The sequence below is a fragment of the Acomys minous genome (genome assembly GCF_964271855.1).
Source record: "Acomys minous genome assembly, chromosome: 6".
In the NCBI taxonomy this organism is placed as follows: Eukaryota; Metazoa; Chordata; class Mammalia; order Rodentia; family Muridae; genus Acomys; species Acomys minous.
This window is the reverse complement of record NC_140487.1, coordinates 123,047,076-123,062,043: the sequence shown is the minus strand read 5'-3', so window position 1 is coordinate 123,062,043 and position 14,968 is coordinate 123,047,076. Positions and strand designations below refer to the sequence as shown.

Genomic DNA, 14,968 nt, shown 5'->3' with positions numbered 1-14,968 from the left:
AGCACTTGGGAGGCAGAGGCAGGTGGATTGCTGTGAGTTTAAGGCCAGCCTGGTCTATCTACAAAGTGAGTCCAGGACAGCCAAGGCTACACAGAGAGACCCTGTCTCGAAAAACAAAAAAACAAAAACAAAAAAAAAAGTTGAAAGACAGTTAAGAAGGAACCCAGACACTTGCACACAGAGTATTGGAAGCTTGGCGGCTTGGCTTCCACCCAGTCACCATGCAAAGCTTCTCTCTGAGGAAACTGATCTCACAAGAACAGCCACCGCTGATCCTGATGTCGATCGCGGGCCAGTGAGGCCCTTTACACAGTAAAGCCCTGCCAGCGCGCAAGTGGGCTTAGTGGCTGTGGCGCTGTGACTCTGAAATGTCACACTTGGTATCAGTGTTCCAAATATTTGTCCCCAACTGGTGGCAGTCTTCTGGGCCGCTGTGGAAGCTTTAGGAAGTAAGGCATGGCAGGCAGAAGTATGTCACTAGGGGGGAGGGGTGGTACCCTAGGGTTTGCTGCGCAGTCTGCTTCTTGGTCTACCATGATGTCAGTGGCTTCTGCAAGCCAGCAACTAGCAGCTCCACCTGCGTGCCCGGCAGTAACGGGCTGGGAAACCCTCTGAAACTGGGGGCCAAAATAAGTGTTTTTCTTTTTTTTTCTTTGTTTGTTTGTTTGTTTTTTCAAGACAGGGTTTCTCTGTGTTATCTTGGCTATCCTAGACTCGCTTTGTAGACCAGGCTGGCCTTGAACTCACAGCAATCCACCTGCCTCTGCCTCCCAAGTGCTGGGATTAAAGGCGTGTGCCACCATGTTTTATATTATTATTATTGTTGTTGTGTTGTTGTTGTTGTTGTTATTTTGGTTTTTCGAGACAGGGTCTCTCTGTGTAGCCTTGACTGTCCTGGACTCACTTTGTAGACCAGGCTGGCCTTGAACTCATAGCGATCCACCTGCTTCTGCCTCCCAAATGCTGGGATTAAAGGCGTGCACCACCACATCTTGGCTTTCTTTTATTTTTAAGACAGGGCCTCTCTGAGTAGCCCTGGTTGTCCTGGACACACTCTGTAGTCTGTGCTGGCTTCATACTCACAGAGATCCACCTGCCTCTGCACCCTAAGTACTGGATTTAAAGGTGTGTGCCACCACTACCCCGCTTTATTACTTTTAAATTTCCTCTGTGTGTGTTTGTGTGTGAGAGCGTGTGCGTGCATGCACACATGTGGGTCATACCCATTGCCCAGGTCAGAGGCTTCAGACCCCATGGGGCTAGAGTTACAGGTCATTGTGAGCCACCCACTGTGGGTTCTGAGAGCCAAACTCTGGTCCCCTGGAAGAGCACCAAGCACTCTTAACCACTGAGCCATCTCTCCTGCCTCTAGTTTGGGTTTTGAAAAAGGTCTCACTATGTAATAACTCTGGCTGGTCCAGTAGTCTCTGTGTATACCAATCACTTAGCCTTGAACTTGGGACAGTCCTGCCTCTGCTTCCTGAGGGCTAGGATTACAGCTGTGCATCTCTGTGCCTAGGTTTTTAGAAGCAGGGAATCACTACATAGCCCAGGCTGGCCTTGAACTCATGACCTTCCTGCTTCTGCCTCTTTGGTCCTAAGGTTACAGGTATCTGACATCATTCCTCCTTAGTTCTTTTTGAGGAAGTGATGAAGAAAGTCTTCTAGTGTAAGAAAACAAAGAATATGAGCCAGGCATGGTGCCTGCATCTCAGTACTTAGCAGGCTGAGACTAGATAGAGGTCAACCATGCTACAAAGTAAGAAGAAAAATTGAAAACAAAGTGGATACAATGTACAACTGTGTCTGTTTCTCATTTGGCTTGGCTGCCAAATGGCTTTCAGTGACTGGAAAACAACACTATGTTAAGTTTTGTTTTCAGTTACCATAACTAAATACCTGGGGCAGGCTGCTTACAAAGAAACAATGTTTATTCAGTCCGCAGACTTGGGGGTGGAGAGTCCAGGGTTCCCTTGCTCTGCCGGTGGTTCATCTTCCAAACCTAATGCTGGATGGCTTTGTGGCAGGAAGGAGAGCTGGAGGCAAGATCCATCACCAAACTGGAAGCCGGAGCCAGGGCAGGGGCTAAATTTGCCTTTCCTGGTCATTTCCCTGAGCCCCTAGGACTGGTCACCCCAATTCCTGCAGCAGGGCCTTTGCTCTTGTTCCTACTACATCCTCACCCCCTAGTCTCTGTTTTACTCATCCTTGCTGGATCCTTCACTCACTGGAACCTTCCATTCAGTGTGGCTTCATCCAAGGACCGTATTCTCCTACTTTCAGTCCACACCACACCTCCCTGCAAGTCCCTTTTGTTTCAGTCTAGCACTTTGGCTCTGTGTTCATTCTATTTTCTTTTGCTTTTCTGTCGTCACGGTCGTCTTCCATTAGACTAAAAATTCCCTAAGAGCAAGGTTGATTGATGCCTGTCAGCTTCCTGCTGGACACATGAAAGTAAATGGGGGGAGTGCAAATGAGCCGAGGAGCACAGCTCTTTGTGGCTACTTTTTGAGGCTTCCAGGTGTGTGTGTGTTTTAGCAGGATAGTAATATTAAGAATGTTCTTTCAGGGCTGGAGAGTTGGCTCAGGGGTTAAGAGCACTAGCTGTGCTTCCAGAGGTCCTGAGTTCAATTCCCAGCAACCACATGGAGGCTCAGAACCATCTGTAATAGGATCTGATGCCTTCTTCTCATGTACATGAAGACAGTGTACTCATATACATAAAATAAAAAAAAAAAAAGAATGTTCTTTCAGCTGGGCATGGTGGCACACACCTTTAATCCCAGCACTCAGGAGGCAGAGGCAGATGGGTTACTGCAAGTTCGAGGCCAGCCTGGTCTACAAAGCAAGTCCAGGACAGCCAAGGCTAACACAGAGAAACTCTGTCTCAAAAAACCAAAAGAAAAAAAAGAAAGAAAAAAAGAATGTTCTTTCTTAACCAGGTGTGGTGGCTCACTCCTGTAATCCCAGCACTCAAGGAGGCAGAGGCAGGCAGATCTCTATGAGTTCTAGGCCAGCCTGGTCTACAAAGCGAGTCCATGACAGCCAAGGCTACACAGAGAAACCCTGTCTTGAAAAACCAAATTAAAAAAAAAAAAAAAAAGAATGTTCTTTTTCAACTGGTCCTGGTGATACACACCTTTAATCCCAGTGCCTGGGAAGGCAGAGGCAGGTGGATCTCTCTGAGTTTAAGCCCAGCCTGGTCTACAGCTGGAGTTCCAGGACAGCCGGTCACAGCTGAGAAAATGAGCATCTTGATTTGCAGGGCTTCCTGAGGTTGAGGGGCGTCCTGCAAGAAGACCCCCAATAGATGCCGTTAGGTTCCGCAACCACCACACGTCACTGTTCACTTACCCCACAAATGCTTTTGTGTCGTAACCTCTCTATTCATTGTTGAGATGGGTGACAGTCTTAGATCTTCCAGCCTGAGTTAATGGACACTTAGATTAATCATAGTAACCTTCTGGAAGTTTCTGTGACTCAGACTCTTCTTGGACCAATTAAATTGTCGTTTTGACTCTGCAATCCAGGCTTTGGACAGATGGCTTATCTGTGGGCTCAGAGGATGAGTGTCCTGTGTCTCCACAGACATGTAGAGATGCCTCCCAGGGGAGCCATTACACTCTTGCTCTGGAGTGACGCCGAGTCCCCTCTGGAGTGGCGCTGAAGGAGCATGACATAGCTTTCCCAGGGTTCCCTGCCTCGGGGAGAAAGATGGTTATCACTCGGAAAAGCAAGACACAACTTCCCTTCTTTTTCTTTTTTATAATTTATTTATTTTTATCCTATGTACGTTAGTGTTTTGCCTGCATGTATGTCTGTGTGAGGGTGCCAGATCTTGGAGTTACAGACAGTTGTGAGCTGCCGTGTCGGTGCTGGAAATTGAAGCCGGGTCCTTTGGAAGAACAGTCAGTACTCTTAACTGCTGAGCCATCTCTCCAGCCCTCCCTTCTTTCTCTTGTTGCCTGTCCCTATGTAGCCTGCCAAAGTGACTCATGTGTCCCCATAGGAGGCTATTCTCCAGGGCTCATGTCTGCAGGACCCCAAAGACAGCCTTGATGTTGACAGAGGCTGGGGAGCCAGCCTGGTCAGAACCAGCCATATTTGCCATGGACCCAGAAAGAGGTGGAGTTTGCTGTCCTATTTTGTGGGTCATGTGGCACACATTGGAGAGGTTGAAGGAACCAAACTGTGTCCTGTGTCACTTTTGCAGACACCTTCTGAATGATCCAGGTACAGACCGAGACGCCAGGACAAATGCCTGAGATTCTGGTATTGGTCACGCTCTGTCTGACTCGGGACAGTCCTGGCGCTCACTGACCCTCTGTCTAAGCTGTCTTACTGGCCTCCTTGCTCATCCATCTTGCACAGAGGGCAGTAATTGGCTGTGGGGGGCAGCCAAGCTGCAAGGGAAGAACTTTCTAAAACGGAAGAGTGTCTTAAAGCAGAGGGTATTGCTTCATTCACGGAAAAGATGCTTTCTGTGGGAGATAGCAGAAAACCCCAGTGATGTGTCGTTGGGATGGTTCAGTGGGTAAGAGTGAGAGCCATGCAAGTCTGACATCCTGAGTTTGGATCCCTGGAACCTTAGTGAAATGTTGCATGTGTGGAAGATGGAAAGTTGGCTAGGGGAAGCAGAACTGGCTGGGAGCTCATTGGCCAGCTATCTTAAGAGAGTGCAGTGCAACAGAGACAAGAGACCAAATTAGTGATAAGTAAGTGCAATTTTTTTTCTTTTTTAGTTTTTTAAGACAGGTTTTCTCTGTGTTAGCCTTGGCTGGCCTTGATCTCACAGTGGTCTGCCTGCCTCTGTCTCCAGCGTGCTGTGATTAAAAGCGTGGGCCACTCCCCACCTCTACCACATCCCCACCCCTGGCTAAGTGTAATTTTTGTGTGTGTGTGTTTCTTTTCTTTTCTTTCTTTATTTTTTCTTTTTTTTTGGTTTTTCGAGACAGGGTTTCTCTGTGTAGCCTTGGTTGTCCTGGACTTGCTTTGTAGACCAGGCTGGCCTTAAACTCACAGGGATCCACCTGCCTCTGCCTCCCGAGCGCTGAAATTAAAGGTGTGTGCCACCACGCCTGGCTAAGTGTAATTGTTAAATAAAAGACAGGGTATTCCTGTATCTACTTGGCTGGCCTAGAACTCTCTATGTCAACCATGCCAGCTTCAACACTCATCGATTCATCCATCTCTACCTATGGCTAATTAAAAATTTTTACAAATCCAATCCAATTCAAGTGATGTAAATTAACACACATACACACACACACACACACACCCCACACCACCCCCTTGAAAACCCAAGGATACATCAGGCTGCTGGTGTGGCTGGATGCAGAGGATCAAAGGTGTCCTGGGCAGGAGGGCTTGGTACTGGGGGCGATAGAGAGCTGACTCAGCAGCCTCTCACAGAGGCCCCAGTTCAGTTTCCATGTTGTGTGGGTCACACTTGTATCTCCCGCTCTCTGGAATCTGGCGGCTCTGCCCTCCGACATGTGCTCATAGCCACCACAGCCATGCTCACATACCCGCGCTTTTAAAAACAATATTCAAAAAGAGCAGCAACCCTCAGTTCCCTCCTCGTTGCTATGGAAACCGGGAATGATGGTGCATGCCCCCAACCCCAGTACTCAGGAAGGAAGTGGGCATGGAGGCCGGAACTCCATGAGAGGACAAGCCTGGGTCATGAAAATATCTTCTCTTGAGGCATTGTCTCTCATGCGGCCCCGGCTGGCCTTGAACTGCTGTGTATTTGATTTCATTCCTGGCTTCTGTTGCTCAGATCTCTACTCAAGAGAGTCATTGTCATTGTTGTGTAAACTCTTCCCTCTCCTCGCCCTCACCTAACGGTTGACTAGGAAGGAGAGCTCGCATTCTGCCACTGATTTCCATCTGAGCAGTGTCCATGTGGGAGACTGTACAATGCCTCCCCCCCCTCCCCCCCAGAGCTGAGGGCCAAACCCAGGGTCTTGTGCTTGCTAGGCAAATGCTCTAACACTGAGTTAAATCCCCAACCCTGGCTGTACAATGCTTTCAGTGAGTCTGCGGCAATGTAAGAGTTCTGTCGGGTGTGTGCCTGGTCAGCGACTGTGATTGACTTGGTCTCGGGGCACAGGCATGCTCCGCTCCAGTAGATCCCCCTGCAGTTTGCCTCCATGGCTGTTCCAGGGTGCTTTCTTGGGGTAGTTCAAAAGTCCCTGGACCTGCTTCCCTCTCTCTATCACACCCTACTGGAAAAAGAATGTTCTAGACTTCTTCCAGGGAAGAGAGAAAGGGTCCCTTTTCTCAGGTCTTGATGGTGGGGTATGCACACCATGGGGTTGAATGAAGTTGTTTACAGACTTAATTCTCTGTCACCAGCTGGGTAAATGCAGCTGGAACCTTCCTTTCCATGGGGCTTAGGGGCAAGAAAACAAACCATTTGCTTGCCTCAGACCCAGACTTTTGAGTAGGGGATCCTCAAAAGCCCAGGCCTCTGTGTTCATGTGACCAAAAGCACCCCTGACTTCCCAAGCTTGGAAAGAATGTTAGCATTGTGGATGTAATCCCCAGATCCCTGACTTCATCGTGTAGTCCCCTTCAACCTCCCTTTTAAATAAAAAAGGGAAACATTGGCTTCAGAAAGAGGAACCCCCAGTAGGACGTGGTTTCACACTTAGAGGAAGTGGCTACCAGCAGCAGCAGAGGGGGTGCTGAGGGCACAGGAGGCAACATGGTGTGTGCAGCGGCTGCTAGGGAGCTAGGCCCTGCCTCAGTGGTACTCCACCTAAAGGGCATTTCTCATAAACCAAACAAGTCATTTAAATCTTGAAGAATGTGACCTTGTGGTAGGTGTGGGAATTTCCTGTTACGTTTTGGTGTTGGGCTCCAATTCAGGGCCTCAAGCATGCTGACCATGTGTTCTGCCACTGAGACACACACCCCAACTCAGAAGTCTGTCTGCCTCTTCCCCCCCCTCCCCCCACCCCCCCTCCACCCCCCGCCTCTCTCTAGACAGAGACTGATGTAGTCCAGGCTGGCCTCGAACTTGCAAAGTACTAGAAGATGGCATTGAACTTCTGAACCTCCTCCCTCTCCTGCCACTTGCTGCTCCTACAGACATGCAGAACCCACCCCCAGTTTGTTTATGCAGTGCTGGGGATTGAACGCAGAGCTGTGTGGGGTGGCCAGCAAGTACTCTACCAGCCGAACCATACCCTCAGCCTAGAATTTCTCTTCTCTTCCTTTCTTTCTTTTCTTTTTTTTTTTTTTTAAGAATAAAAATAGGCTGGGCACAGTGGTGCATGCACCCTTTTAATCCCAACATTGAGGAGGTTGAGGCTTCACAGAGTTTGAGGCCAGCCTGGCCTACAAAGTGAGACTCTTATTTCAAAAACAAAACGACAAGTAATAAAAATGGTAAAACATAAAAGGAACGGACTGATTGTATAAATGTTAAACCTTCTGCTCACTGCTCAGCCCTAAACTGGAAATCTGTAGCATCTCCATCCCCACCCCTACCCTAGGCTGTGTGTTGGGGGGAACAGAAAAAGTGTGGAAGGCCAAGGGGTGTTGAGGAGTGCTGCAAAGTGATGTTTTCTTGATATGACGTGGCTGTTGCATCCATGAGTGCATAGCAGCAGTGGGTTACTTGCAAAAGCCCTGCACAAGACTGGGTCTGCAGCATCCCATGGTGCTGGCGGGGTGGGCCTGAGGCTACAGAGATGCACTAACCAGGAAGGTTTTCAAGTACACAGAAAATAACTAGGAATTGATTTTGGATACACCCTAGTAATAAGAATAAGAAACAATGTGTGCAAATGTTCCGTGGCTGGATTCCAGGTTGTGGTTGGGTGACCTGAAAGGGTGAAGCTGCCGGTGGGGGTGAGGAGGGATTTGGTGGGTGGCACAAACACCTGTGTCCTGTTATCTGTAATGTTGTGTTATTACTGTGGTTCTGTGGAGGGGGCAGGGGATGACTTGAGGGGTTGGCATGGCGGATATCGTAAGTCCTTAGATAAAGTCATGTATTCGCTCTCTCCTTGTGTGTGCGCATGTGCTGTGGGAGGGGGGAGGAGGGAGAGAGAGAGACGGAGGGGGGGGGGGTGTCTTGTGGACTCCAAGCTGATTTTGAACTTACCACATGGCTGAGGCTGGTCTTGCTCTCCTGATCAACCGCCTTTACCTCCCAAGTACTGGAATTGCAGTCAGGCACCACTGTGCCTAGCTAGTCAAAGCTGTTTTTAAACTAATTGGTTTCTGTCTAGAGACTTTTGTCTTCGGTTCTCAGCTGTCCACCTGTACTTGTGTCCTCCTCTGGGCCATCTGTTGGCCATAATGCAGTCTTTTGGCCTATGGCATGTCCACCTGTAATGACAGGCACCTCAGCCTAGAGGGTGCCTAAAGTGGGTAGGAGTTACAAGCCACCAAGGCGGGATGGTGCCTCGTGTATGGCAAGCTTTGCTTGTCCTCCTGTGGTCCAGATCTGGCTGGTCCACTTTCCAAAGTCCTGGCTCACGGTGCCTTTGCCTTTCCCTCAGGAGAACGGGCCTCAGAGAAGTAACGCAACAGGATGCCCCCTGGGGTGGACTGCCCCATGGAGTTCTGGACCAAAGAGGAGAACCAGAGCGTGGCTGTTGACTTCTTGCTGCCCACGGGGGTCTACCTGAACTTCCCAGTGTCCCGCAATGCCAACCTCAGCACCATCAAGCAGGTATACCTTCCCCCTTAAGGCCAGTCCTCACATCTTAATGCTTGGGGAGACAAGGAATTCCCAGGTATAAACCGTGTAAATGTGCGCCTGCCAGAGTTGAGCCTTGACTGTTTCTCAGGTGCCGGCATACCCTGTTTTTGTTTTCTCATTGGAGTAGGCAAGACAGGCTGGCCAGCAGGTTAGAAGGTTGTGCCTTTCTCCACTTCTTCCCCACTGGGATTACCAGCTTCTTGTTTTAAGCCTTATTTTTATTTTATGTGTATGGGCAACCACTATGTGTGTGTCTGGTAGCCACCAGAAGCCAAAATAGGGCTTTGGATGCCTTCAAACTGGAGTTACAGATGGTTTTGAGTTGCTACATGGGTGCTGGGAACTGAACCCAGATCCTCTGGAAGAGCTGAGTCATCTCTCCAACCCCCCCATTCCCCCCACCCCCCACCCCCCACCCCGCGCCCTTTAAGTGTGGGTTTTGAGGGATGGACTCGATGCTTGCAAAACACCTTAACAACTGAGCCGTTACCCTCAGCCCTTCGATGTGAATTTTACAAGATAAAATTTCTAAGAATTGTTTAAAAAACCTGTGGTTAAACTCCACTTATCATTCCAAAGTCAGCTTCCCCTTTAACAGTATGCATTTCCCTCCACTAGATTACTAGATTGCCAGTCAGTTTCGAGGCTGCCTCTGGCTGGGCTCGAGTCCTACCCACGGTTGTGTGGTCACTTTTAGAACCACCCGATCCACCGTGCGAGGGCCTTGTCGTCTGTTTGCCTTTAGACCTGTCGCCACGACAGTAAACACCATTGCTAGAAAGAGGTTTGGGTTTATTGAATCATTTTCAGGGTGATTTACTGAGTCAAAACATTACACACATCTGGATGGCATTTGGTAGTTTTTGCCTGTGACTTGGACAGGGCTCATGCAACCCACTAAGTGTGGGATTTCTGGGTTATGTTTTGAGCTGCCAAGGGCTGAGAACTAACCTCAGAATTTTTTTGTTTGTTGGTTTTTGTTTTTGTTTTTCGAGACAGGGTTTCTCTGTGTAGCCCTGACTTTTCTGGACTCCCTTTGTAGACAAGGCTGACTTTGAATCTCAGAGCTCGGTGTGCCTCTGCCTCCCTGATGCTGAAATTAAAGGCATGTGCCACCATGCCTGGCTTGGTTTTGTTTTTTGTTTTGTTTTGGATTGGTTTTTCGAGACAGGGTTTCTCTGTGTAGCCTTGACTGTCCTAGACTTGCTTTGTAGACCAGGCTGGCCTCAAACTCACAGCGATCCACCTGTCTCTGCCTCCCAAGTGCTGGGATTAAAGGTGTGCACCACCACCGCCCAGCTTGTCTTTTTGTTTTGTTTTGTTTTGTTTTTTAAGATTTATTTATTATTTATACAGTATTCTGCCCACACGTGTGCCTGCCCACCACAAGAGGGCACCAGATCTCATTACAGATGGTTGTGAGCCACCATGTGGTTGCTGGGAATTGAACTCAGGACTTCTGGAAGAACAGATGGTGCTCTTAACCTCTGAGCCATCTCTCCAGCCCTTGGTTTTGTTTTTTTAATTGAACATTTTACATTTATTTGTTTACTTGTGTGTCGCTTGAGTGTGTGTTTGTGGGCATGTGTATGCCATGGAATGTATTTGGAGGTTAGAGGACAACTTGAAGGATTCTGGCATCTCCTTCTGTCATGTGGGGATCAGGCTCAGGTTGTCAGGCTTGGTGACAAGTGTGTCTACCTGCAGTGCTGTCTCACTGGGCCCCCGGCTCATTTTGTTCCTGTGCTTTGAGTCTTGGGACAATTCTGATGATGAATATATATATATATATATACACATATATTTTAATGTGTATGAGTGTTTTGCCTGCATATATGTATGTGTGCTCTGTGAGTGCCTGGTACCCACAGATGCCAGTAGAGGGTGTTGGGTCTCCTGAGACTACAGTTACAGGGGGGTTGTGAGCTGCCATGTGGGTGGTGAGAACTGAAGCCAGGTCCTCTGCAAGAGCAACAAGTGCTTCTCTCTCTCTCTCTCTCTCTCTCTCTCTCTCTCTCTCTCTCTCTCTTTTATTTATTTATTTAGTTAGTTAGTTTTTTTGAGACAGGGTTTCTCTGTGTAGCCATGGCTGTCCTGGACTCACTTTGTAGAACAGGCTGGCCTTGAACTCACAGCAATCCGCCTGCTTCTGCCTCCTGAGTGCTGGGATTAAAGGTGTGCGCCACCACGCCTGGCACAACAAGTGCTCTTAACCTCAGAACCATCCCTCCAGCCCCCCCCCCCCCCCCCGTGTGTGTGTGTGTGTGTGTGTGTGTGTGTGTGTGTGTGTCTGTCTGTCTGTCTGTCTGTCTGTCTCTGTCTCTGTCTCTGTCTGTCTGTCTGTCTGTCTGTCTGTCTGTCTCTCTCTCTCTCTCTCTCTCTCTCTCTCCTGAATGGACATTGTAACAGTTGATCTTGGCTATAAGCTTTATATAAATATATTCCATTTTGGGAGTTCATGCCTGAAGTCCCATCGCTTAGGAAGTGGGGTGGGGGTGGGGTCTCGGGGAAGGGGGGAAGGGGCAAAAGAGTAAGTTGAGGTCTACAAAGTAGTCATAGTGGTACCCATAGTGATCATCTGGATGGCTGTCCTTGGTAGTCAAAGGTCATCCATAAGCCCCATGGTGCCCTGCACAGAGGGCAAAGACAGGAAGTTTATTGACATGGCTAGTCCTAGGGTGTGAGTGCTTTTGTCTTCCTGGGGGTCCCCTTCTGCCCTCTGTGGGAGTCCTGTAGGGGCTGACTGTGACCCTCTCTCCCAGGTGCTATGGCATCATGCACAGTACGAGCCGCTCTTCCACATGCTCAGTGACCCTGAGGCTTATGTGTTCACCTGTGTGAACCAGACAGCAGAACAGCAGGAACTGGAGGACGAGCAGCGGAGGCTGTGTGACATCCAGCCCTTCCTTCCTGTGCTGCGCCTGGTGGCCCGAGAGGGTGACCGAGTGAAGAAGCTCATCAACTCGCAGATCAGCCTCCTCATTGGCAAAGGTATATGTGCTGGGGGCTGGGGGTCGCCTAGGCTGGCCCCACGCGTCCTGGCGTTGGGCTGATCTCCTCCACCTCCCCGAAAGGTCTCCACGAGTTTGACTCCCTTCGGGACCCGGAAGTAAATGACTTCCGCACTAAGATGCGACAGTTTTGCGAAGAGGCTGCAGCTCACCGCCAGCAGCTGGGCTGGGAGGAATGGCTGCAGTATAGCTTCCCGCTGCAGCTGGAGCCCTCAGCAAGGAGCTGGCGGGCTGGCATACTGCGCGTCACCAGCCGAGCCCTGCTGGTCAATGTGAAGTTTGAGGGCAGTGAGGTGAGCCTGTGGTGTCTCAACCCTAGGGCTGCTGGCCTGGCTGCTTCATCCAGCCTGCTTTGCCCATGAGGGACCTTCTTTTGTAAAAATTCCTCAGCCAGCCAAAGGCCCAGTTACTTCTCTCAGTAACCTAAGAGGGCATTTGCCAGGTCCCTGTGCTGGCCAAAAGGCTCAGCTGTTTGTTTCACCAGGCAAATTTGGATTTAAAATTTTTTTTTATTTAATCTTTAATTGATGTGCATTGGTGTGAGGGTATCAGATCTTAGAGTTACAGACAGTTGTGAGCTGCCATGTGGGTGCTGGGAATTGAACCCGGGTCCTTTGGAAGAGCAGGTATTGCTCTTAACCACTGAGCCATCTCTCCAACCCCCAAATTTGGATTTTTAAAAATTTATTTTATGAATATACATGTTTTGTCTACATGCATGTAACTGTACCACATGCATGTCTGGTGCTTACAGAGGTCAGAAGAGGGTGTCCTAGGACTGGAGTTAGAGATGGTTGTGAGCCACCATGTGGGTGCTAGGAACCAAACCCAGGGCCACTGCGAGAGCAGTAAACACTCAAGAACTAACCCCTCACCAGGCAGATTTGACAATGGCAGAATGACCCAATAGTGGCGCTTTTTCCTCCCCTCCCTCCCTCCCTCCCTCCCTCCCCTCCCTCCCCTCCCTCCCTCCCTTCCTCCCTCCCTCCCCTCCCTCCCTCCCTTCCTCCCTCCTTCTTTGCCTCCTTCCCTCCCTCCCTCCCTGCCTCCCTCCCTCCCTTTCTGCCTCCCTCCCTCCCTCTCTCCCTGCCTCCCTCCCTGCCTCCCTCTCTCCCTCCCCTCCCTCCCTCCCTGCCTCCCAGTGTGTCCTGGGTGTTGGTTGCATGCCTTGGTTAGTAGTGAACACCAAGACACGATTTGGAGATGGGGCTCCTTCACAGGCAGCCCTGCCTCTGTGCCCCAGAAAACACAGGGACTGTGGAGCAGAAGGCTGACACCCTTCTCCCTACAGGAGAGCTTCACCTTCCAGGTATCCACCAAGGACATGCCCCTGGCCCTGATGGCCTGTGCCCTCCGAAAGAAGGCCACAGTGTTCCGGCAGCCTCTGGTGGAGCAGCCTGAGGACTATGCGCTGCAGGTGAACGGGAGACATGAGTACCTCTATGGCAGCTACCCACTCTGCCAGTTCCAGGTGAGCCCTCCCTGCCACCTGCATGTGGGTGGCCCCAGGAGCATCAAGGGAACTGTACTTAGGGCCTCTCCTGAGTCTGATGAGGCAAGCCTCTGTGCTCACCATGAGAGCATCCCCTTGCTGAACTGGTCCTCTGTGAGCACAAGGAAGGACCCCCATCTTTGAGGGGGGGGGAACCAATAGGAGGGCCCCTCCTGAGATTTGGGATAGGTGGCGGCGGCAGCTTGGGGAAGTCCTGGTAGCCAGCTGTGGGGGGGGGGGGAGCGGGGTGAGTGGGTGCTGCCCATCAGCAGCTCACTCTGCTTCTCTCTCTCCCAGTACATCTGCAGCTGCCTGCACAGCGGACTAACCCCCCACCTGACCATGGTCCACTCCTCCTCTATCCTTGCCATGCGGGATGAGCAGAGCAACCCCGCCCCCCAAGTCCAGAAACCACGCAGCAAACCTCCCCCAATCCCTGCTAAGAAGGTGAGCCGGATGCATTCCCTTCCCTCTGTCCCTCACCCTTATCTGTTCACTCCCACAGTCTGCCGGGACGATGCAAACCCAGGAGGCCATGGGTTCAGGGGTTCTTGATGGGTGCCCAGTGCCCTGTTGGGGTCTGTGAGAACTGTGGGGGCAGCTTCCATTGTCCTCTTGTGGGTCTTAGGGATGTTGAGGGTTGGGAGGGGGGCGTGTGTGTTTATACAGCAGATTTTCTGATTCAAACCAAACCAAACCAAAAAAACCAAACAAACAAACAAAAGTCCCCGGTGTTGAGTGCAGGTGTCTGAACCTTGCCACCAACCCTGCCTCCCTGCTTCCCCAGCCGTCCTCTGTGTCCCTGTGGTCCCTGGAGCAGCCATTCTCCATTGAGCTGATCGAGGGCAGCAAAGTGAACGCGGATGAGCGGATGAAGGTAGGGGCTCCTGGGCCAGGTGAGGGAGCCACTGTTTTCTATACAAACAAGGTGGCTGTGGCCAGGAGGGGTGGCAGCGGAAGAAGAGTGGGAAGATGTCACACGAAAGCCACCTGACCACATTACCCAGAGTCCCTGCCTGGAGTGGTTGTAAGCCGCTTCAAAACAGGAAGAGGGGAGTGGGGTGGGCCAGCCAGCCAGAGACTGATTCGCAGAAACCAGGCAGAGCCGATTTCTGTGTATTCGACTTTGGTGGAGGTTGTGGGGATGAAGAGGTGTCTGGGGAGGTGTGAGGTTGCAAGGAAGAGCTGGCTGCGGCTAGCCAAGGCATGCCTGCAGCGTAGATGGGTACCTGCCTCATCTTCTGGGGTCTGAGCTCACTCTGGGCTGAGAAAGATCGTGTAGGGGCTCTGTGTACTTTGGCTTTTTAAAACCTTTCAGAAGCCTGACATCCTCCATCTCACAGCTGCCTTCCCGGTGGTGTTATTGTCCCATTTGTAGAACAAGATCTGGGCTTCCTTCCTAGCTGCATAATTTTACAGGCTTGCAGGGCTAGGAACTCGTGTCTGGGCTGACCAACTGTGGGGTTCCTGGGTAGGAAGGCAGCTTATGATGTTCAAGCCAAGGAGCTATGGAAATACCATCTCCTTTTGAAGAGACTGAGAGGCCTGGAGTGGGAAGGGACTTGCCTTTGGCTGGCAGTGCACAGTCTGTGACCTCCCTGCCCCAAGGCTTCTTGTCCTACTTGGCCAGTGGCTTTCCCTCTGAAGAACCTCCCTTCCCGCCATGAGGAAGTAGCTCCAGACCCACTTAAGAATGAGGACATTTTGGGCTGGAGAGGTGGCTCAGAGGTTAAGAGCACTGGC

At 50.6% G+C, this 14,968-nt stretch overlaps 1 protein-coding gene across 4 annotated transcripts in view; it reads left to right on the top strand.

The window, feature by feature from the left end:
• Positions 1-14,968, top strand: part of PIK3CD (phosphatidylinositol-4,5-bisphosphate 3-kinase catalytic subunit delta) — a 43,941-nt gene that overhangs the window by 20,305 nt on the left and 8,668 nt on the right. For all 4 annotated transcript variants that reach the window (XM_084786710.1, XM_084786708.1, XM_084786709.1 and 1 more), the window contains exons 3-8: positions 8,520-8,692; positions 11,485-11,713; positions 11,797-12,026; positions 13,025-13,204; positions 13,523-13,672; positions 14,013-14,102. In XM_084786710.1, coding sequence (XP_084642836.1) covers positions 8,552-8,692; positions 11,485-11,713; positions 11,797-12,026; positions 13,025-13,204; positions 13,523-13,672; positions 14,013-14,102 — 1,020 coding nt within the window. In that variant the 5' untranslated portion in view covers positions 8,520-8,551. The remainder of the gene's footprint in view (positions 1-8,519; positions 8,693-11,484; positions 11,714-11,796; positions 12,027-13,024; positions 13,205-13,522; positions 13,673-14,012; positions 14,103-14,968) is intronic.